The sequence below is a fragment of the Gopherus evgoodei genome, chromosome 10, assembly GCF_007399415.2.
Source record: "Gopherus evgoodei ecotype Sinaloan lineage chromosome 10, rGopEvg1_v1.p, whole genome shotgun sequence".
Classification (NCBI taxonomy): Eukaryota; Metazoa; Chordata; order Testudines; family Testudinidae; genus Gopherus; species Gopherus evgoodei.
Window position 1 is genome coordinate 38,787,389 of NC_044331.1, and position 16,354 is coordinate 38,803,742.

The 16,354-nt window shown below is 52.2% G+C and overlaps 2 protein-coding genes across 2 annotated transcripts; both read right to left on the reverse strand.

The window, feature by feature from the left end:
- Positions 1 to 962: 962 nt before the first annotated feature.
- On the reverse strand, positions 963 to 5,187 carry LOC115658810 (maestro heat-like repeat-containing protein family member 1). The gene is made up of 9 exons (XM_030578263.1): positions 4,766 to 5,187; positions 4,504 to 4,559; positions 3,770 to 3,911; positions 3,257 to 3,306; positions 2,823 to 2,930; positions 2,545 to 2,661; positions 2,212 to 2,337; positions 1,301 to 1,447; positions 963 to 1,001 (listed from the first exon to the last, which is right to left on the reverse strand). Exons 1-9 carry the CDS (start codon positions 5,115 to 5,117, stop codon positions 963 to 965), a joined length of 1,137 nt encoding a protein of 378 aa, XP_030434123.1. The 5' UTR covers positions 5,118 to 5,187.
- Positions 5,188 to 5,974: 787 nt separating this feature from the next.
- LOC115658811 (maestro heat-like repeat-containing protein family member 1) lies at positions 5,975 to 16,152 on the reverse strand. Its single transcript, XM_030578264.1, has 12 exons — positions 16,133 to 16,152; positions 12,691 to 12,762; positions 11,246 to 11,299; positions 11,040 to 11,114; positions 10,551 to 10,658; positions 9,641 to 9,729; positions 8,407 to 8,487; positions 7,916 to 7,982; positions 7,681 to 7,794; positions 7,271 to 7,344; positions 6,854 to 6,976; positions 5,975 to 6,304 (listed from the first exon to the last, which is right to left on the reverse strand). Exons 3-12 carry the CDS (start codon positions 11,289 to 11,291, stop codon positions 6,083 to 6,085), a joined length of 999 nt encoding a protein of 332 aa, XP_030434124.1. The 5' UTR covers positions 11,292 to 11,299; positions 12,691 to 12,762; positions 16,133 to 16,152; the 3' UTR covers positions 5,975 to 6,082.
- Positions 16,153 to 16,354: the final 202 nt, after the last annotated feature.

Consider the following 16,354-nt stretch of genomic DNA (forward strand, 5'->3'; position numbering starts at 1 on the left):
GGATGGGAATTGTCCCAGGTTAAGCAGCATGAATCTGATAATGGAAAATAGTGTCATCTAATTCCTTGGGCTGGAATCGCACCAGAAGAATCTGGCCATCACTGGCTTTGCAGTGCACAATGTAGAGCCTAGGCACCCGGTAGCAAACACAGCACATGGCCTTCAACGCTGGATACTCTGGCATGTGCATCTGACCTAGGGAACCCCTCCCAGGACCCCAGGGTGCTCACTCACCAGCAGGGGGGACAGCACGGTGTATGTGTCCTGGCTCACCAAGGGAATCCTGCTCACTTGGGTGACAGCTTCACCCACCAGCACGAGGCTTCTTCACACAAACGCAGATCTCACCAGCGGGTCCGGGCTCAGCAGGCAGGGGAGGAGAACAATGAGGGAACAGCCACAGACAATAGAGCTGAGACACAAGGCTACAGGGCAAGTCTCTACAAGGGAGCTGCTGGTCCTAGGCTGGATTGCCGTCACGCCTAAGGGGAAGGACCTGGCTTGCCAAGTGGAACATCTTGTATTCCCTAGGGGAACACCTCTGGAGATGGGTGCAAGGAATGGACTGATTTCCAGAGGTGCTGAGCACTTGCAGTTTCCCAGAGCTGTCAATGGGCCTGCAGCTGTTTCAGCTCCCTGACAGGTCGTAATTATCTGATCTAGGAGAAATCTGCTGCTCTCTGCAGTTGGCTGGGCTCTCTCTACCAAGGTGTCCATTCTCCAAGGAAAAATTCAGTTAAACCAAACTAGCATCCCCTCTCCTTTCACTAGGACGCACATAAGGCATTGGATGTAGGACTAAACATCGGCCTCAAACCTCCCAGGTAAGAAAACAACCTAGAGTTATCTCAAAAATCCCCCTTCAGCACCAGAACCTGTCAACTGGGCTAGGGGCCTGAATCCTTCAATGCGCCTTTTGTGCCCAGCTACCCCATTGACTGCAGTGTGTGGGGAAACAGGGCCTAAATCTTTCTCTTCTCATCCCTGGGTGCAGCACAAGCCTAGAGGCACCAAAGAGGGTACAGTCATCTCTGGGACAATAGCACCAAGTGATGCTCAGTTACACTCTAACAAGGCCCAGGTGGGAGTCCTTCCATTAACTTCCATGGGCCTGGAATCAGAGAAGAAGCTAATCGAGATGGGGGAGTCCCAGAGAATGGTGCTGTTCTCATGTCTCCTGCCCCTCCTGGGGCAAAGGGCCAGCCCTTGCAGCTGAGTTTATGCAAAGACATAGCTCTGTGCTGGTGTGTGCAGCCTGGGTAGGTGCTGCGTGGGCGGTCAGGGGAGGGCTCTGACTTACATGTGGGCTCAGAAAATAGTGTTTTCGCATGGGAGTCAGGATCTTGTAGCCTACGGTCTCTAGGATGAGGTCTGTGGGGACTGAGTGGACCACGTGCCCATAGGTGAGGAGCAGGAGGCTTCTCAGCTGCTCGATGGAAGCTGGCTCCTGAGAATTGCAAAGGAAAGAGTGAGGAGAAGGGATGGCCTCCAGCTGCTCCTAACTCACAAATGGCCAGGGGAGGATTTTTCACCCAGCTGGCTTAGCAACCAAATGCTGCTCTGCTGAGCTGAATTGCCTGGACTCTGAGGCCCTTCCCAGATCCCCAGGATTCGGGGGTTGAGGTGACCCGGCAGCTGAAGGGGACGCACGAGCAGCTGCTTTAATTCAGCCTAGCTCCAGAGATGTCATTGGGACTACAGTGGACTGCACTGGCCCAGAGAGTTACTGGGAAGGTGATGGTGGTGGTGTGGGAGGGGAGAAGAGGGGAGGGGGGAATGTCAGACATGCCAGCCCTTGTGAGTCTGCCAGGAAGGTCTGTGAAATAGCCCAGTTCAGGGGAAGACCAAGGGTCTGTTCTGCTGAGAAATGTGTCAGCCGGAGCTGATGGCATGGCAGTGTCTTTTGGGTCCTCTCTGAGCCTTCTTTATGGGGCTGCGTGGAGCATCTCTGAGCTCCCCAGGAGATACCCTGGAGAGCTTATACAACAGCACCCACCTTCCCCCCTGGATCCACCCCATTGTGCTGTGATTGCAGCTCAATGGAGGAGTAAGGAAAGGGCTCCCTCCATGGAGGCTGAGCCACTGGCTTGGAAATTCAGCTCTTTGCTGAATAGGCTTCTGGGAAGCAGGGTCCTCCCTGGCAGGTCCCTTTACCTGCAAAGGCTGGTGAAGGGATGGATGAAAGAGCAGAGATGCTAGGTGGGACTGTACCTCCAGAGAGCCAGCAGCAGAAGGCTGGAGCTGCACCCTGCTGACGACCTCTTCCCAGTGCTCCAGGATGGCAAAAATCTCATATAGATGTTGCCTGGCACACAGCCCAAGTGCTCGGGCGAATCCCTGAGAGACAGGAAGATGGAGGTTAGAAATGCTGAGCAACAAGCCAAGGGGCCAGGATGGGCTCTCAAAGTCATTGTCGTGGGCATGGGTATAAGGAAGATCTTTTCGATCCACTGGACCTTGTCCAAGGTAGAACATACACATGTAGCATCAGGGGATTGACAAGGAATGAGGGATCACCTGACAGTGGAGGAGCAAAGACCTCACCTCTCTTTCCTCTTCTTCTCTGAAATTGACCATCTCCACCAGATGCCATAGCTGGGGCTTGATGCTCTCTTCTGGAGAAAACATCAGCACGGTGCCCCAGCACTTGTAGAGAAAGCTCTGTGAAAGAGACACCATCATGCTGGATGCATTGGGCATGGCCTGGCGTGCACAGAGCTCACTGGATATAGTTGTCTGTTTCACTGGCCCCAAGCTGCCCCTGGGTAGCGACTGCTGTTCTGAACTAGGCACTGAACCCCAGTTCCTTTCAGGACACTGACCTTGTCACTGGGCCGCTTATCGCTGTGGGCCAGCTGGCGCCTGATACTAGTGATGAAACAGCCCAGCCAGGTATGGTCCGAGATGAGGAAGAGAAGGTCTTCCAGGAACTGCCAGGGAAAGAAGAGCCAGTTAGAAACAAGAGGGGCCAAGAAACTGGTCCTCTCAATAGCTCCAGCCAGGAATCCACCATAGCTGGGAGGGGAGGGGAAGAAGGAGCGTGCACTGTCACCCCCCATGTCTCTCGTAATGCTTGTGAATCCTTGTGAGCTGCCCCTGGTGCGTCTCCAATTTTATCTGCTAGGCTCAGCCGCTTCCTCTGTCCCCCAATGCAGTGCTGCTGAGAGGCCTCTTAATTCTGCCTCAGCGCGGTGGGGGGGCTGGACTAGAAGACCTCTTGAGTTCCTTTCCAGCCCTCCATTTCTCTGACCCTTACCTGCAGCAGCTGCTGCTCCCACTCCCTCTGGCAGAAGCAGGTCTTGTGATCTGGAAGAGATGGGCAGGTCAGTTTCTTTTGTGTTTAGACCCTTCTACTGGGGAGCAGCCTGCAACCTGGCTCTTGTTTGGTGGGGGGTGGGGAGGAGCTGCCAACTCATGGACCCCCAGGGGACCCATGTCTCTTTGCAAATCACTGATGGACAACAATGCTCCTCAGACCCAGATCCCTTGATGTGAAATACCCAGGAGTTCTGCTTGCCAAGATCCTTCCCCAGGGGTGAGGGATCAGATGAAGGTTAGATATGGTCCTGGAAAGGATCCTTCCTGTCTAGGCAGGGGAGACTGGGCTAGATGAACCAGGGATATGATCCTGACATGATCGTCTCTGATTCCAGCATCACAGCATCATATTATCCTGGATTCAGAGGGAGCCCCTGGCCTCTCCCTCTCTAGCCCAGCACCACAGTGTCCCCTCCCTTAGCTCCTGCAAGAGGAGACACTCCCCCCTCACCTTCCACGTAAAGGAGCATCTCCGTTGTGTAATTATCCCAGAATCGGCCAGAGCCAGCCTGGAACATGCTCATCAGCTGGAAGAGGAGGAACATGGCTGCCCTTCTGACCTGCACTGTCATGGATGAAGATGCACCGAGCACCTGGCGGACAAAGAGGCAGAGGTGGTTGTAGCCCTCCCTTGCAAGGCAGTGTGAGAAGGGAGCTCCCTACAGGTGCAGGGGGAGAGCTCAGTGATGGAGGGAAGGAGACAACAGAGAGGTGGAGTTGACAACCAGGACAGGATTGAGATGAATGTTTCAATTGATTGGGGACACTCCATGGAGCAGCTCTTGGCTCCTTCCATCCTCTCACTCCTGGGCTGGCTCTAGTTCAGATGAAGGGAGACAGGCTTATCCAGAGGCCATCAGGCAGCTGTTGGGTCAGATCCTGGGCCTAGGTTAGAGCAGCACAAGAGGAGCGTGAAGCAGCCCGAGGGCTGCACTAACTAGTGCTGGGGGACCTGGTCCAGCCCCAGGATCAGGGGAGCAGGAAGGTGGCTGGCTCAGAAAGCTCGCTGGTTCTGTTAAATGCCAAGAGGTGCTGGGTCGATGTGCAATGACCAAGAGGAATGTGATGAGCCAGCTCCTCTGGGGGCTGCGGGGAGAAGAGCCACCACTACGCATTGCAAGCCAGCTCCAGGAGCAGCCCCTTTCCACTAAGCATAAAAAAACCTCCTGACGGCGGGTTACTCACCAGCAGCCGAGCCAGCAGCTCCTGGAGTAGAGTGGCCCTGGGGCTTGACCGACACCCTGTGAACAGAAAGGGGAGACACCCCATCAGGCTCTGGAAGGATCTTTTGCATTTGTCTCTGAGCTCTACCTGTGCCTTGACGGCTGGCTGTGTCCTTGCAGTGAGCTGGAACCAGAGCCGAGAGCTGATCCCCACCCCCACCTAGGGGCAGACGCCTCTTGCTACAGAAGGACTAAGAGCGGGTGGATAAAATACTAGGACTCACCTCTGTTCACCTTGCCACACCTCCTGTCCAAGAGCAGCCTGCCTTCCTCCTGCATCCTCTTTACCACCCTGACCGAGGTCTGCAGGAGGAGAGGCAGGGCTGGCGCATGGGCTGCTGGGCTCAGCTGAAGGAGCAGCCCAGGCCATAAAACCTGCAGAGCAGAGAAAAGCCATCTCAGTACGGACATATCCTCTTCCTGCACCAGCTCTCTCTTTCCTACACTAGACGGCACCCCTGGCCTCGCCGCTGCCAGCCAGATCTCTCTACCCAGCCTGAACCATGCAGCGATCCCCGCCCCCTCCCCCTTCACACCTGTCAGTGTCTGCCTCCAGCACCAAATCAAGTGACACATGACTGAGCCCCGCCTTTTGCTGAGTGGAGCATCATCATTGCCAGCACCGTATTTCCTAACTCCAGTCCCACTTGGACAGGCTGTGTTCTCACGGCGTGAACGCAATACACCAGCTCGATCAATAAAGAGGAGACTAGGAAAACCAATACCATCAAGTGAAACCATGACAGGCGCTCAGGGAGGTTTGAGCTCTGACCTTCACATCCCCACGCAGGCCTGCGCCACTTGAACCACAGATGCAATTGCTGTCTGCTGTGTGGACAAGAGGGGGACTTAACACACACTGTGCCACAGGGTCACACAACTCTTTGCTGGACAGTATAGAATAGTGGAGAGCAGGAACTCCCGGGGGTCTCTCCCCACCTGTAGTAACTAAAGCACATGTCTTTGGCACGCTCAGTCTGAACGACAGTGTAGCTGAGGGCACAATACTTGGGTTTGCCTTATTAGAAATGTGGCTTCCAGTCTCAGCTCTGCCTGAAGTGACTTTGCACAACGTGGCTGTTAATTTGTTCAGTTTGGGGAGGGGCTGGCTAATACCTGACTGCTTAGGCTTGTGTTCTGAGGCCTGGGTCAGTAGTCAGGTCTGTGCAGTGTGTGGAAAGCTAAGCAGTAGTCAGCAAAGATGAGATTTGGATGTAGTGTCTCCCAGCTCAGTGGATTCTCCCTTCGGCACCAGGGTAGTGTGGGTGAGAGGCAGGAAGTCCTGGGCTAGGGTTGGCTTTTGCAAAACAAGAATGTAATGGTCTGTATAGACCCCACCCTGTGCCAGCCAGGAAAAAGTTAACAGAGGGACCAATGAAGAGGGACTGAGCTATGGAAGCTGCAGAAGCAGCATGACTGGCCACAGGGGATGCTAGAGCGGAAGAGCCCTTGTGATTCCAAAACCTGGCATGCAGGGGCACTCAGCTGGTGAGTGTTCCCTGTTCCAAAGAACCAGGTCTGGCTCGGATCCAGGGTCCATTTTACCCAACCCCATGATGTTCTGGAGCGGGGAGGCTCAGGTAAATAAGTCTGGTTGCGGCCTGTCTCATGGAAAAGTTCAGACCCAGAGAGGCCTGCGTCCAATGGAGAGGGGCAGAGTCACTTACATTGGCCATTCTGGGGGAGTCACCCAGGGACTGCAGGGTGCTGGAGCAGAGCTGGCGGACCTCAAGCTCCATGGTGTGCCTCCCGTCTGCTGCCTCCTGATGGTGAGAAATAAAGGAGACACCAGGGAGATATAGATTCAGTGGAGACCTCCCTTGCACGGTACCTATAGTGGGCATGGCAGGGGGTGCAAATGGGGCTTGAAGGGAAAAGGCAGAACCCTGGCTGTGATTGTGCCATAACCAGCCCAGGGTCTGTGTGGAGCCAGTTCTAGGATCCACCCCTCTGTGTAGTGAAAACCAGACCCATCATGCCTTAGTCTCCTGTAGGGTGGATGATCACGGTGGGATGAGAGAAGGAGGAAGCCAGGGGTCCTGCCCTCCCAGTGCAAGGGACAGAGCCCAGATGGCAGCTGAGAGAGGATCAGAGAGAATGGGCTGGAAGGTAAAAACACTGTATTCCATTTGTCATCATCTTCCATCAGTAGACGGAGGGTGCCGTCCCCAGTTCTATCTGCTTCCCAAGCCCTATTTGGTGCCCATCACCTGCCCGTCCCCGTCTGCAGCTGCCTCTCATTCCCTATCTCTTGATCCCATGTTCTGCCCTGTTCACGGACCCCCATCGCTAAAATCTCTGTGGATTCTTACCGTGCTGTCGAGGGGCAGGGTGCATTGACGCACCAAGAAGTCAATTAAGGGTCTTGAATCAGATTTCTCCAAGAGCCCATGCGCCCCCGTGGTGCGTATAAAATAAGCAAGGGCTTCTCTGACCTGCCAGACCCAGACAGAAACAGAAATGATTTGCACACAGTGTAGAGGGACCTTGTCCCTTCCCAGTCCAGGCTGGGATCCTTTCTCAGCTAGGTGTTTGGTGAAATACTGCTAGGCAGCCCAGAGATGGCACTGCAGGTGGAGCCCTGCTGGGATTCTTTCCCCCACCTTTTGCCCTATACTATGGAGCACTGATGGGTCATGTGTTTCGATGCACAGGCTCCCGGGCAGGCTCTGCACTGGCAGGCAGACATTCACTAGCTTTGGACGTGTTGGCCATGGTTCCAGACTCACCCGTATGCTTGTGCTCTGCAGGATTGGCCCCAGGGCTATGAACAGCTTCTCTGTGTGCTGTGACATTTCGGAAACTGTAAGAGACACAGACACCGGCTTGGCAGGGCTGATGTTAAACCAGGGTGTGCAGGAACCTGAGATTTCAGGCACCTTAGAGCAACCTCAGTGTCCCTACATGACCCTCCTGGAGGTTACCACTGCAGGTAACCAGCTGCATCTGCCCACGCTGGCAGTTCCAGCAGTGATTTTCCTCTCTCATTGCCGCAGCATCGGCTGAGGGGCTGCAGGACTTGGCTTGTCTACTGCAGACAGGTACAAATGAGCCCAATGAGGCCCAGTGCTAAGCGCTGCTAATTGCACAAGAGGCCATAACACATCAAAAGACAAGGCCTCGCTGTGGGGTCACTTACTGTTGGATCGGACTATCTGGTCCAGAATGCAGAGACTGGCACAGGTCTCCTCTTCCTCGTCCTTCTTCAGCCTCCTGAACAGGAACACAAGCAGCTCCAGCAGGAAGAAGCGAGCTGCAGGAAGAGGAGTGAATCATAATGGGGTGAAGGGGAAGGGAGTATAGTTCTGTGCCTGGGCTCTGAAATTCCACAGGCTGGGATCTCCTTCTCTGGGAAAGGGGAATAGGTTTCTTACCCAGATGGACCAGAGAGTCCAGGGCCTCTCTCCGCTCCTCCAGGTGCTCACTGGGGAGATGACACACCTAAGGGAAGAAAGCAACACCAGCAAAGGTAAACTAGATCCAGTGTCTCTCAGGCCAAGCCCTGGGATGGCAGAGTGAAGGGATGAGGGTGGAGAGGCAAATTCTAATTCCCATCTAAAGAACAGGCCAGCAAGCTGGATCAGTCTATGAGTGAGGCCGAGGCTTTGGGGGCTGTGGCTCATGTAGAAGCAGAGTCTGACGGGTCAGGAACCGAAGATGTGGAGCGTTGGAACAAGGTGCGGGATGCTGATGTTCCCGGTCAAAGGGGTTGGGGTGGGTGGGAGGAAAAGAAACCAAAGGAGAGTTCTCCAGGATCCATCCCCCAGTGGGAACAGGATGAGGCAGGGACAGCTCTTCCCACAGCCTACCCAGTTTAAGCCAGTGGGCCCCGGCATTTTGCCTGAGTGATCCCAGCATCTCTTACCATGGAGTGGAGTGCTGGGAAGAGGATGCCAATGTCCTTCCTTAGGGCAGCCTCATCCATATCCCTAACGCAAGCAAAGCCCTGTGCAAGAGAAGAGAGGCAGGACATGGCGATGACATGTCAGGCAGACAAGCCCGAATGTGCAGAGTCTTCATCAGCAGCTGGGTAACCACAACCCAGACTTGGAAGGAATAAAGTTATGGCCCTGGTGGAGAGCAGCTTCCAGCTGGTGCCAGACTCTCCCTTCTCTGGGAGGGGCATTTGACCCCTTTGTTTGCACTAGCCTAGTATCACTGATGGTTGGTTCAACGGGACAGTTGTACATGGTGCCAGCTGGGGTGGTGTGTGCTAACAGGATGGCAGGGATGGCGGGGCCTGGTTTGGAAGAGTGGGGGCTGCCCTGATTATTTATCACTACTGATGTTATGGCAGCGCCCAGAGGCTCCAGTCAGGATCAGGCCCTGTTGCACTGGGTGCAGCACAACACAGACAGAGACAATCTGTGTCCTGAAGGGCTGACAGTCTAGAGACCCACACAGACAGGTCAGGGATGGGGAGACAGCATCCAAGGGCTCCCCACTGCCTCCATGCTGGAGTGAAACCACGTGGGAGCTTGGAAGGGAGAGTTTAATATCCCTTCATGCGGTCTTACCAGGGGCCAAGGATCTGGCCCATTGTCTCTGCCTGCTCACTTCCTACAATGGTCACTTCCAGAGTGTACCAGGGAGGGATACTCCTGCTTTCTGGCCTTGGGCCAGCCACTTCTCCTCCCGGAGCCTTGCTCTCCACAGGTCTAGGCTGGGCTAAGAGCTAACCCTGCCGTGGGCCCAGGGAGAGATGAGTGCGCGGGACACTCTGGGGAGAGGTGAAGCTCAGGACAATGGTTATTATTTCTCTCTCTCGTTCCCCAGTGCAGCCCATTGCTGACCAGCCAGCAAAGCAGAAAGAAAGCAGAGCCAGGTGCTGGAAATGGAGTCGCCTCTCTCCTCCCGTCTGCAACACCTGCCCTGGCAAGGGGGGTCAGAGCATGTTCTCTAGGGCCAGAGAATGGCAGTGAATCTGGGAGCAAGCGGATGGGGAAAGGGGGTCAGAACCTTAGAGGGTCAGTGTGTTGTGGAGAAGGCAGTAGGGGGTGGGAGTCCAGGATGAGTTGGTGATGGAGGGAACCTTGTACTGTCTGTGCCATGGACACTTCCCCAGTGTGCTGTGGATTTCCCGTTCTCTCCTCACTCACTCTGGTCTTCCTTGGCCTTTCCTTCTCCTCCTCCTTGCTGATTGGGGTGAGCTGTCCCCTGGGTGATGAATAGGCCTTTCGCTTGGTGCCTAAAATGAACAGAAGGAAACTAAGTTTGCTCTTAAGCAAAGTAAGCAGTCATGGGATTAGAGGGAAGGTCCTCTCATGGGCTGTAGCTGGTTAAAAGACAGGAAACAAAGGGTAAGAATCTATTTTCAGTATTCACAATGAGGTAAATTGTGGAGTCCCCAGAGATGTGTACTAGGGCCTTTGCTGTTCAGGGGTAAAATGGTGAGGTGGTAAAATCTGTGGATGACACAAAATTACTCACCATAGTTAAGTCCCAGGCAGATTGCAAAGAGTTACAAAGAGATCTCACTAAACTGGGTGACTGGGCAACAAAATGGTAGATGAAATTCAGTGTGGATGAGTGCAAAGTAACACACATTGGAAAACATACCAAATGACGGGATTTAAATTAGCTGTTACCACTCAAGAACGAGATCTTGGAGTCACTGTGGATAGTTCTCCATAAACATCCACTCAATATGCAGCGGCAGTCAAAAGAACTAGCAACATGTTGGGAATCATTATGAGGAGCCAGTGGGGAGCTGAGCTGGTAGAGGGAGCTGCCTAGTAGGTCAATTTCCCCTTTACTGGCACCCAGGCTGCCCAGTGGCGATTCCAGTGCTGCCCTATGGCAGCAGGGCTTTAGCCCAGCGTGGGATGGCATGGAGGCTGGCTTGTAAGGTGGAGCCCAGGGCAGTGGCTTATGTGCATGTGCAGAGAAGGGCACAGAGCCTGGGTGGAGTCTCTTCTTGCCCTCTCAGCACTGGGGTTTTGCTGTCACTGTGGCTGCTTTCCCATCCCCCCCTTTATTTCTGGCACTCGGTACTGGGCATGGGCCTACCTGGATCATGAGGCTCCGCACAGAAAGTGCTGGAGGGGCTGCCCGCTCCTGCAGCCAGGGTTTGTGGCGCTGGGTCTTGTTTTTGGGCCACCTTCTGCTCCTCTGTGTCTGTGGATACAGACAGACCGTGAGTTAATTTCCCACAATCATGGTCACTGATAGAATGTCCTAGGGGCCACAGGGACGTATAGCTGTGTGGGAACTGTCTGCAACTTATGGAACCCCTGGCGAGGGATTTCCACCAATCACTGCCCGGACAGTGTCATGTTATTTAACACTGAGATCAGGCATTTCCCCTTCTAGTGCCTTTACACAAACATTACCCACACCTTCCAGACCCCAGTGAAGGTTGTGAGTCTTGTTAGCCCCATTATGAAGCTAGGGAAACTGAGGCACTGAATGATCCTGTGTGCACTGGGATGGAACTTCCTGATGGGACTGCAATAGAAATGTGATGATTTGTCACAGCGAAAGGCTGTTGACTCCTACCTGGGATGGAAGAGTCAGTGGGGCCTGGCTGGCTGGAGTCCAGATTTGTCCTGTCTGTTTGGAAAGGTGTCCGTCCTGTAATTTAGAAGGGCAGTGGTGCGGTGAGGTGTCATGTGACTGAGTCTCTGTAAGGGCAATAGGAATCAGAAGGGAACTGGGGTAAATCTGTGCCATGGGGGACGCTCCCAGGCAGAATTCCTACTCACCAATAGTCTGAGTAAGTCTTTGGTAGACACGGTCCAAAAGCCCCATCTTGACTCCTAAGACAAGAACCAATGTAAACAGATCTCAGGAGTTTCTCTTCTACTGCACAGACCTCAGAAGATTCACTAGGGTGACCAGACAGCAAATGTGAAAAATCGGGGCAGGGGGTGGGGGTGGGGGGCGATAGGAGCCTATACAAGAAAAAGACCCCAAAATTGGGACTGTCCCTATAAAATCGGGACATCTGGTCACCCTAACATTCACACCTCACTCTTGGGAGGCCAAGCTAGCGCTCTGGTGCCCGGTGCTCTGCACTGCCATGTGGAATGAGACCCAGGCTCAATTCTATGTGCTGATCTGCGGCTCCCAAGATGGCTGGAATTGCTCCAGGTGGGGGGAAGCTCCATTTACATGGGGAGGCTCTCTGCTTGACTAGGGACTTTGAAGGGGATTCCATTGGATTCCCCTCAGCCAGAAGGATGTAACTCATGAGCTGGAGAACCCCAAGGAAATAGAGACATTGCAAGCTTCAGATGGAGGTAGATGCATGGAGCTGCAGCACTGAAATGTGGAATCCCCCTTCTTTGGGGATAAAACCTTTTTGGTACCTCTCCTCTTCCTTGGGATTCAGCAAGGCGGCTCTATCACCTAGACCATTTGGTTCCATGAGGCATTTGAGCTTATGAGGTATGTTCTGACCAAGAAGTTACCTATTCTGGCCCACCTCACTGCACAGCCACCAAACCAGCAGTGCTTGAGACAGCATCTGATTATGACTCACAAAGCCATTTGTGATATACATATGAAAAATATGGGCATCTCACTCATGAAAAATGCGCTGGTATCTGTTTCCAGGAATGGAATGAGTGTGGCTCAGTAGCACCCACAGTTCCAGCCACAGCCGTGGTCACTTGACACACAATCAACCAGTTACAGATCACAATGATAGTTTGCACAAGTAGTCACTGCAACTGCTTGGATAATTGCTGCAACCATGCACACAAGTTAATAAGCAGTTGTGGACATCCTTCTGAATTCTGAGTTTAATGAGACATTTACTCTCATAATAACAGTTGTGATTCTCTAATATAGCACCCTGTGTTAATATAGCATTTTTCACCCAGAAGGATCCCATGGGAATTATACTGCTTGCACAAGCTAGAACTAAACATTATGTTAATTTGTGTCATTATATAATGCCCGCATCTATAATTTTCACTCCACGCATCTGAAGAAGTGGGTTTTTTACCCACGAAAGCTTATGCCTAAATAAATCTGTTAGTCTTTAAGGTGCCACTGGACTCCTTGTTGTTTTTGTGTATACAGACTAACATGGCTACCCCCGATACTAAACATTATGTTGATTCTGTAAAAGACATTGCAGATGAACAGCAGCTTTGGCCTCGGAAAGGAATTCTGTCCGTGTATCACGCCGCTTTCTGCCTACCTGGACCAGGAGACTCAGTGTCAAGTGGGTTGCCATCTGTGGCTGACACTGAAGTCTCTTGCACTGCTGTGCCTGTCAATAGAAGAGAAGGGTTAAATTTCTCCATTAAAGGTCTCTGGTTGAATGCCCAGGGGAATGATCTGAATGATAGTGCTGAGGGGAGGGGAGTTTTCGGTACCCAAAGCAGCAGGGGCCAGTCCTTTTGTGACACTTCAGTGAAGCTGATTTCACTGAGTAACAAATACAGTCACACCTGGGTCACCAAAGAACTTTCTCGGTTACAGAGAACATCTGTGTGACCCAGAAAGGAGTGATTCTCTAAAGAGAGGCAAAGCCACCCCAGTTCTCTCTCTCACTGTCACAGGTTGGTGCCAACAATCACAGCCCCCAACTCCCACACAGTGCTTGATGGGGTCTCACAGGGCCGACCTTAGGATTTATGGTGCCCTAGGTGAGATTATTAAACTGGTGCCCCTGTGCCTGATCTGCTCTTAGCAACACAAACATAAGCTTATAATATTGGAAAACTTGCCACATTCACATTATTAAAACCAGTTTAACTTAATTAAGCACACTGTAATGCTGATGGACTAGCACTAAAGAAGCAGCACTATAGAAAAAATTCTGATATGACAGAATGATGCAAATAATATATATTTTTTAATTTATCAAAATTTTATTGGAAATTTATATGAAGAGGTATTGAAACAAAGATTTGTTTTTAATTAAAAGCAATCTTTCTGGCTTTTTTGGCTGCAAAATCAGTAATAATGTCATCATATGACAAAGACAAAGTCATGTCTTGTTCGATCGCAAGAATAGCAAGACCAGTCAAGCGTTCCTGACTCATTGTAGAGCGGAGATGGTTTTTAATGAGCTTTAGTTTTGAGAAACTCCATTCTCCTGATGCTACTGTTACAGGAATTGTCAGTAGAATACGAGTGGCAATGTACACATTAGGATATATGTCAACAAGTTTGCGAGTATGAATAAACTGTACAATGTCCATCACCGATTTTGCATGTGGCAACATTGATGACAGTGTACTCAATTCTTCGTACAGTTCAAGTCCATTTAAATCAAAACTATCACCGTGCTTCAGGAGGCTCTCTAGATTCTTGCACTTTGTCATTAGTTGCTCTTGTTTTCCTATTTTGTTGAATTTAGTTATGTTATACAAAAATCCAAACTGTTCATGGTGTACTTGCAAGGTATTAAACCTTTCATCAACAGCAGATACTGCTTTATCCATCACAACATTAAAAAATTCAACCTCAAATTTCTTTTCTGGATCGTCTATGGGCATGACCTGCTGTACAGATTCTTCACAAAGAAGTGTCCCTGGCCTTTTTAACTCATATTAACTATGTATTTACTTTATGAAAGTTGGAGAAAACATTGTGAAAACGTAAAACATTGGCTGCCCAACTTCTGGGCTGGCAAAAGTTATACTGACTCACAAGGGAAAAAAAAGCAGGAGAATCTTAGTACAACAGATGGTCACTCTATACCAGGGGTCGGCAACCTCTCAGAAGTGGTGTGCCAAGTTCACTGTAATTTAAGGTTTCTCGTGCCAGTGATACATTTTAATGTTTGTAGAAGGTTTCTCTCTATGTCTATATTATATAAATAAACTATTGTTATTATCTGAGGTCTTGGCCACCAGTCCTGCTCAGGCCTCTGCCAGCTGAGTAAATGAAACCCCAAACCGGCAGCGGGCTGGTGGCTGGAACCCTAGACAAGGATCCCAGGCTCTGCTCAGCCCGCTGCTGGTCTGGGGTTATGACCACCAACTCCTGCCAGCCAGGATCCCGGCCGCCAACCCCCCCTCAGCCCGCTACCAGCCTGGGATTCTGCTCACCCAGGCTGGCAGGAGGCAGAGTGGCGCTGGCGGCTGAGCTCCTGACTGGCAAGGGGCCGGCAGCCGGAACCCCGGAGTAGCAGTAGGCTGAATGCTGCTGGCACCCCAAACTGGCAGCAGACTGAGCCACTCAACCCCCCACCGGCCCTGCTCAGTCCGCCACCAGCCCACTCAGCCCGCTGCCGGCTGAGTGAATGGAACCCCAGGCTGACAGCAGGTTGAGTGGTTCAACTGGCCTGCTCAGCCCACTGCCAGCCTGGGATTCCTTGGGGGTGCCCAGGCCAACAGCAGGTGCTGAGTGGGGCCGATGGCTGGTATTCCAGCTGGCAATAGGGCAGCAGCCGGAACCCCAGAGCAGTGATGGGCTGAGCCGCTCAGCCTGCTGCTGCATACCATCAAAAATCAGCTCACCTGCACTTTTGACACGTGTGCCGTACGTTGCCGACCCCTGCTTTATACACTAGTAAGGAGATGAGCATATTACAGTCGTTGGAGGGCTCTTATCAGGAGTAACAGGCTATAGGAAAGTCAGTCAACATTTTTTATTTCTCTGATGAAAACTGGCCCACTCCCTGCCTCAAACCAAACCTGTCACTAATAATTGTCAACAACTTAATTTTCTGTTTTTGGCTAAGATATTGATTTTAAAAAAAAATATTGAAATTGGATTCAGGATTGTTAGCAAGAATTTTTGGCAAACAAAGTTGTTAAATGACAATCTAAATGGCAACACAGTACTGCTTTCATGCTTGGCTCACCCCCAAAAGCTGCAGTAGAGGAGGAGATAGGTGGAAAACTGCAGGATCCCAAACTCCACCTCTTGGGGTGCAGAGTGGCAACAGCAGCAGCAAACCCTCAGGTCCAATCACACGCCAATGGGCACCACCACCAGCCTTATGGACCATGGTGAAGTTAGCACAGCATCTGATCTCAGGGACAGGGCACCCATGGAGCCACAGCAGCTCATCCTGCCCTGTGCAGCTCCCCCCGGATGAGATGGATCACTGGCAGCTGCCAGCCTGGGGGAGAGGCGCTCCCCAACTAGGGTGGCCAGATCCAGATGTCCTGATTTTATAGGGCCAGTCCCGATATTTGGGGCTTTGTCTTATATAGGCACCAATTACCCCCACCTAGAGTGACCAGACAGAAAGTGTGTAAAATCAGAACAGGGATGAGTTGGGGTGGGGGTGTAAAAGGAGCCTATATAAGAAAAAGACCCCAAAATTGGGACTGTCTCTATAAAATAGGGATATCTGCTCACCCTACCCCTATCCTGATTTTTCACACATCTGGCTAACCCCATCCAAACCCTGTGTGACATTCCAATTCTGGCTGCCTGCCCAGGAAGTGAGTTACTTTCACTTTCATTCCTCAGCAGGCAGCCAGCCAGCCTCCTCCCCCCACCTACCCCCAGCACCTCACCCAACCCAGCCGTGACGGAGGGGAGGGAGGAGAGAGAGAGGGGTGCTCCTGGGGAGGAGGGAGAAAGGAGGGGGTGCTCCGTGGGACAGGGGGGAGAAGAATGGATGTTATGGGAGACAACAAAGGATACTGGTTCCAGAGCCACAGAGCCTGCCTCACCTGACCTCAGCCAGGGGGAAAGAGTCACACTCACAGGTGAGCTCCTTCCCCAACCCCCACCCCCTCCCCTTCCCAGAGACCCCAGCAGCCAATCCCATTCCTCAGACTGTGCTGCATTCGGCTCTCTTTAGGACCCAGCAGCCCTGCTTCTCCACTGTCTGGGCTGCCTGGAGAGTGGTGTCCCCAGGCAGAATGAGGCCCTACGCGGCTGCCTATTCTGCC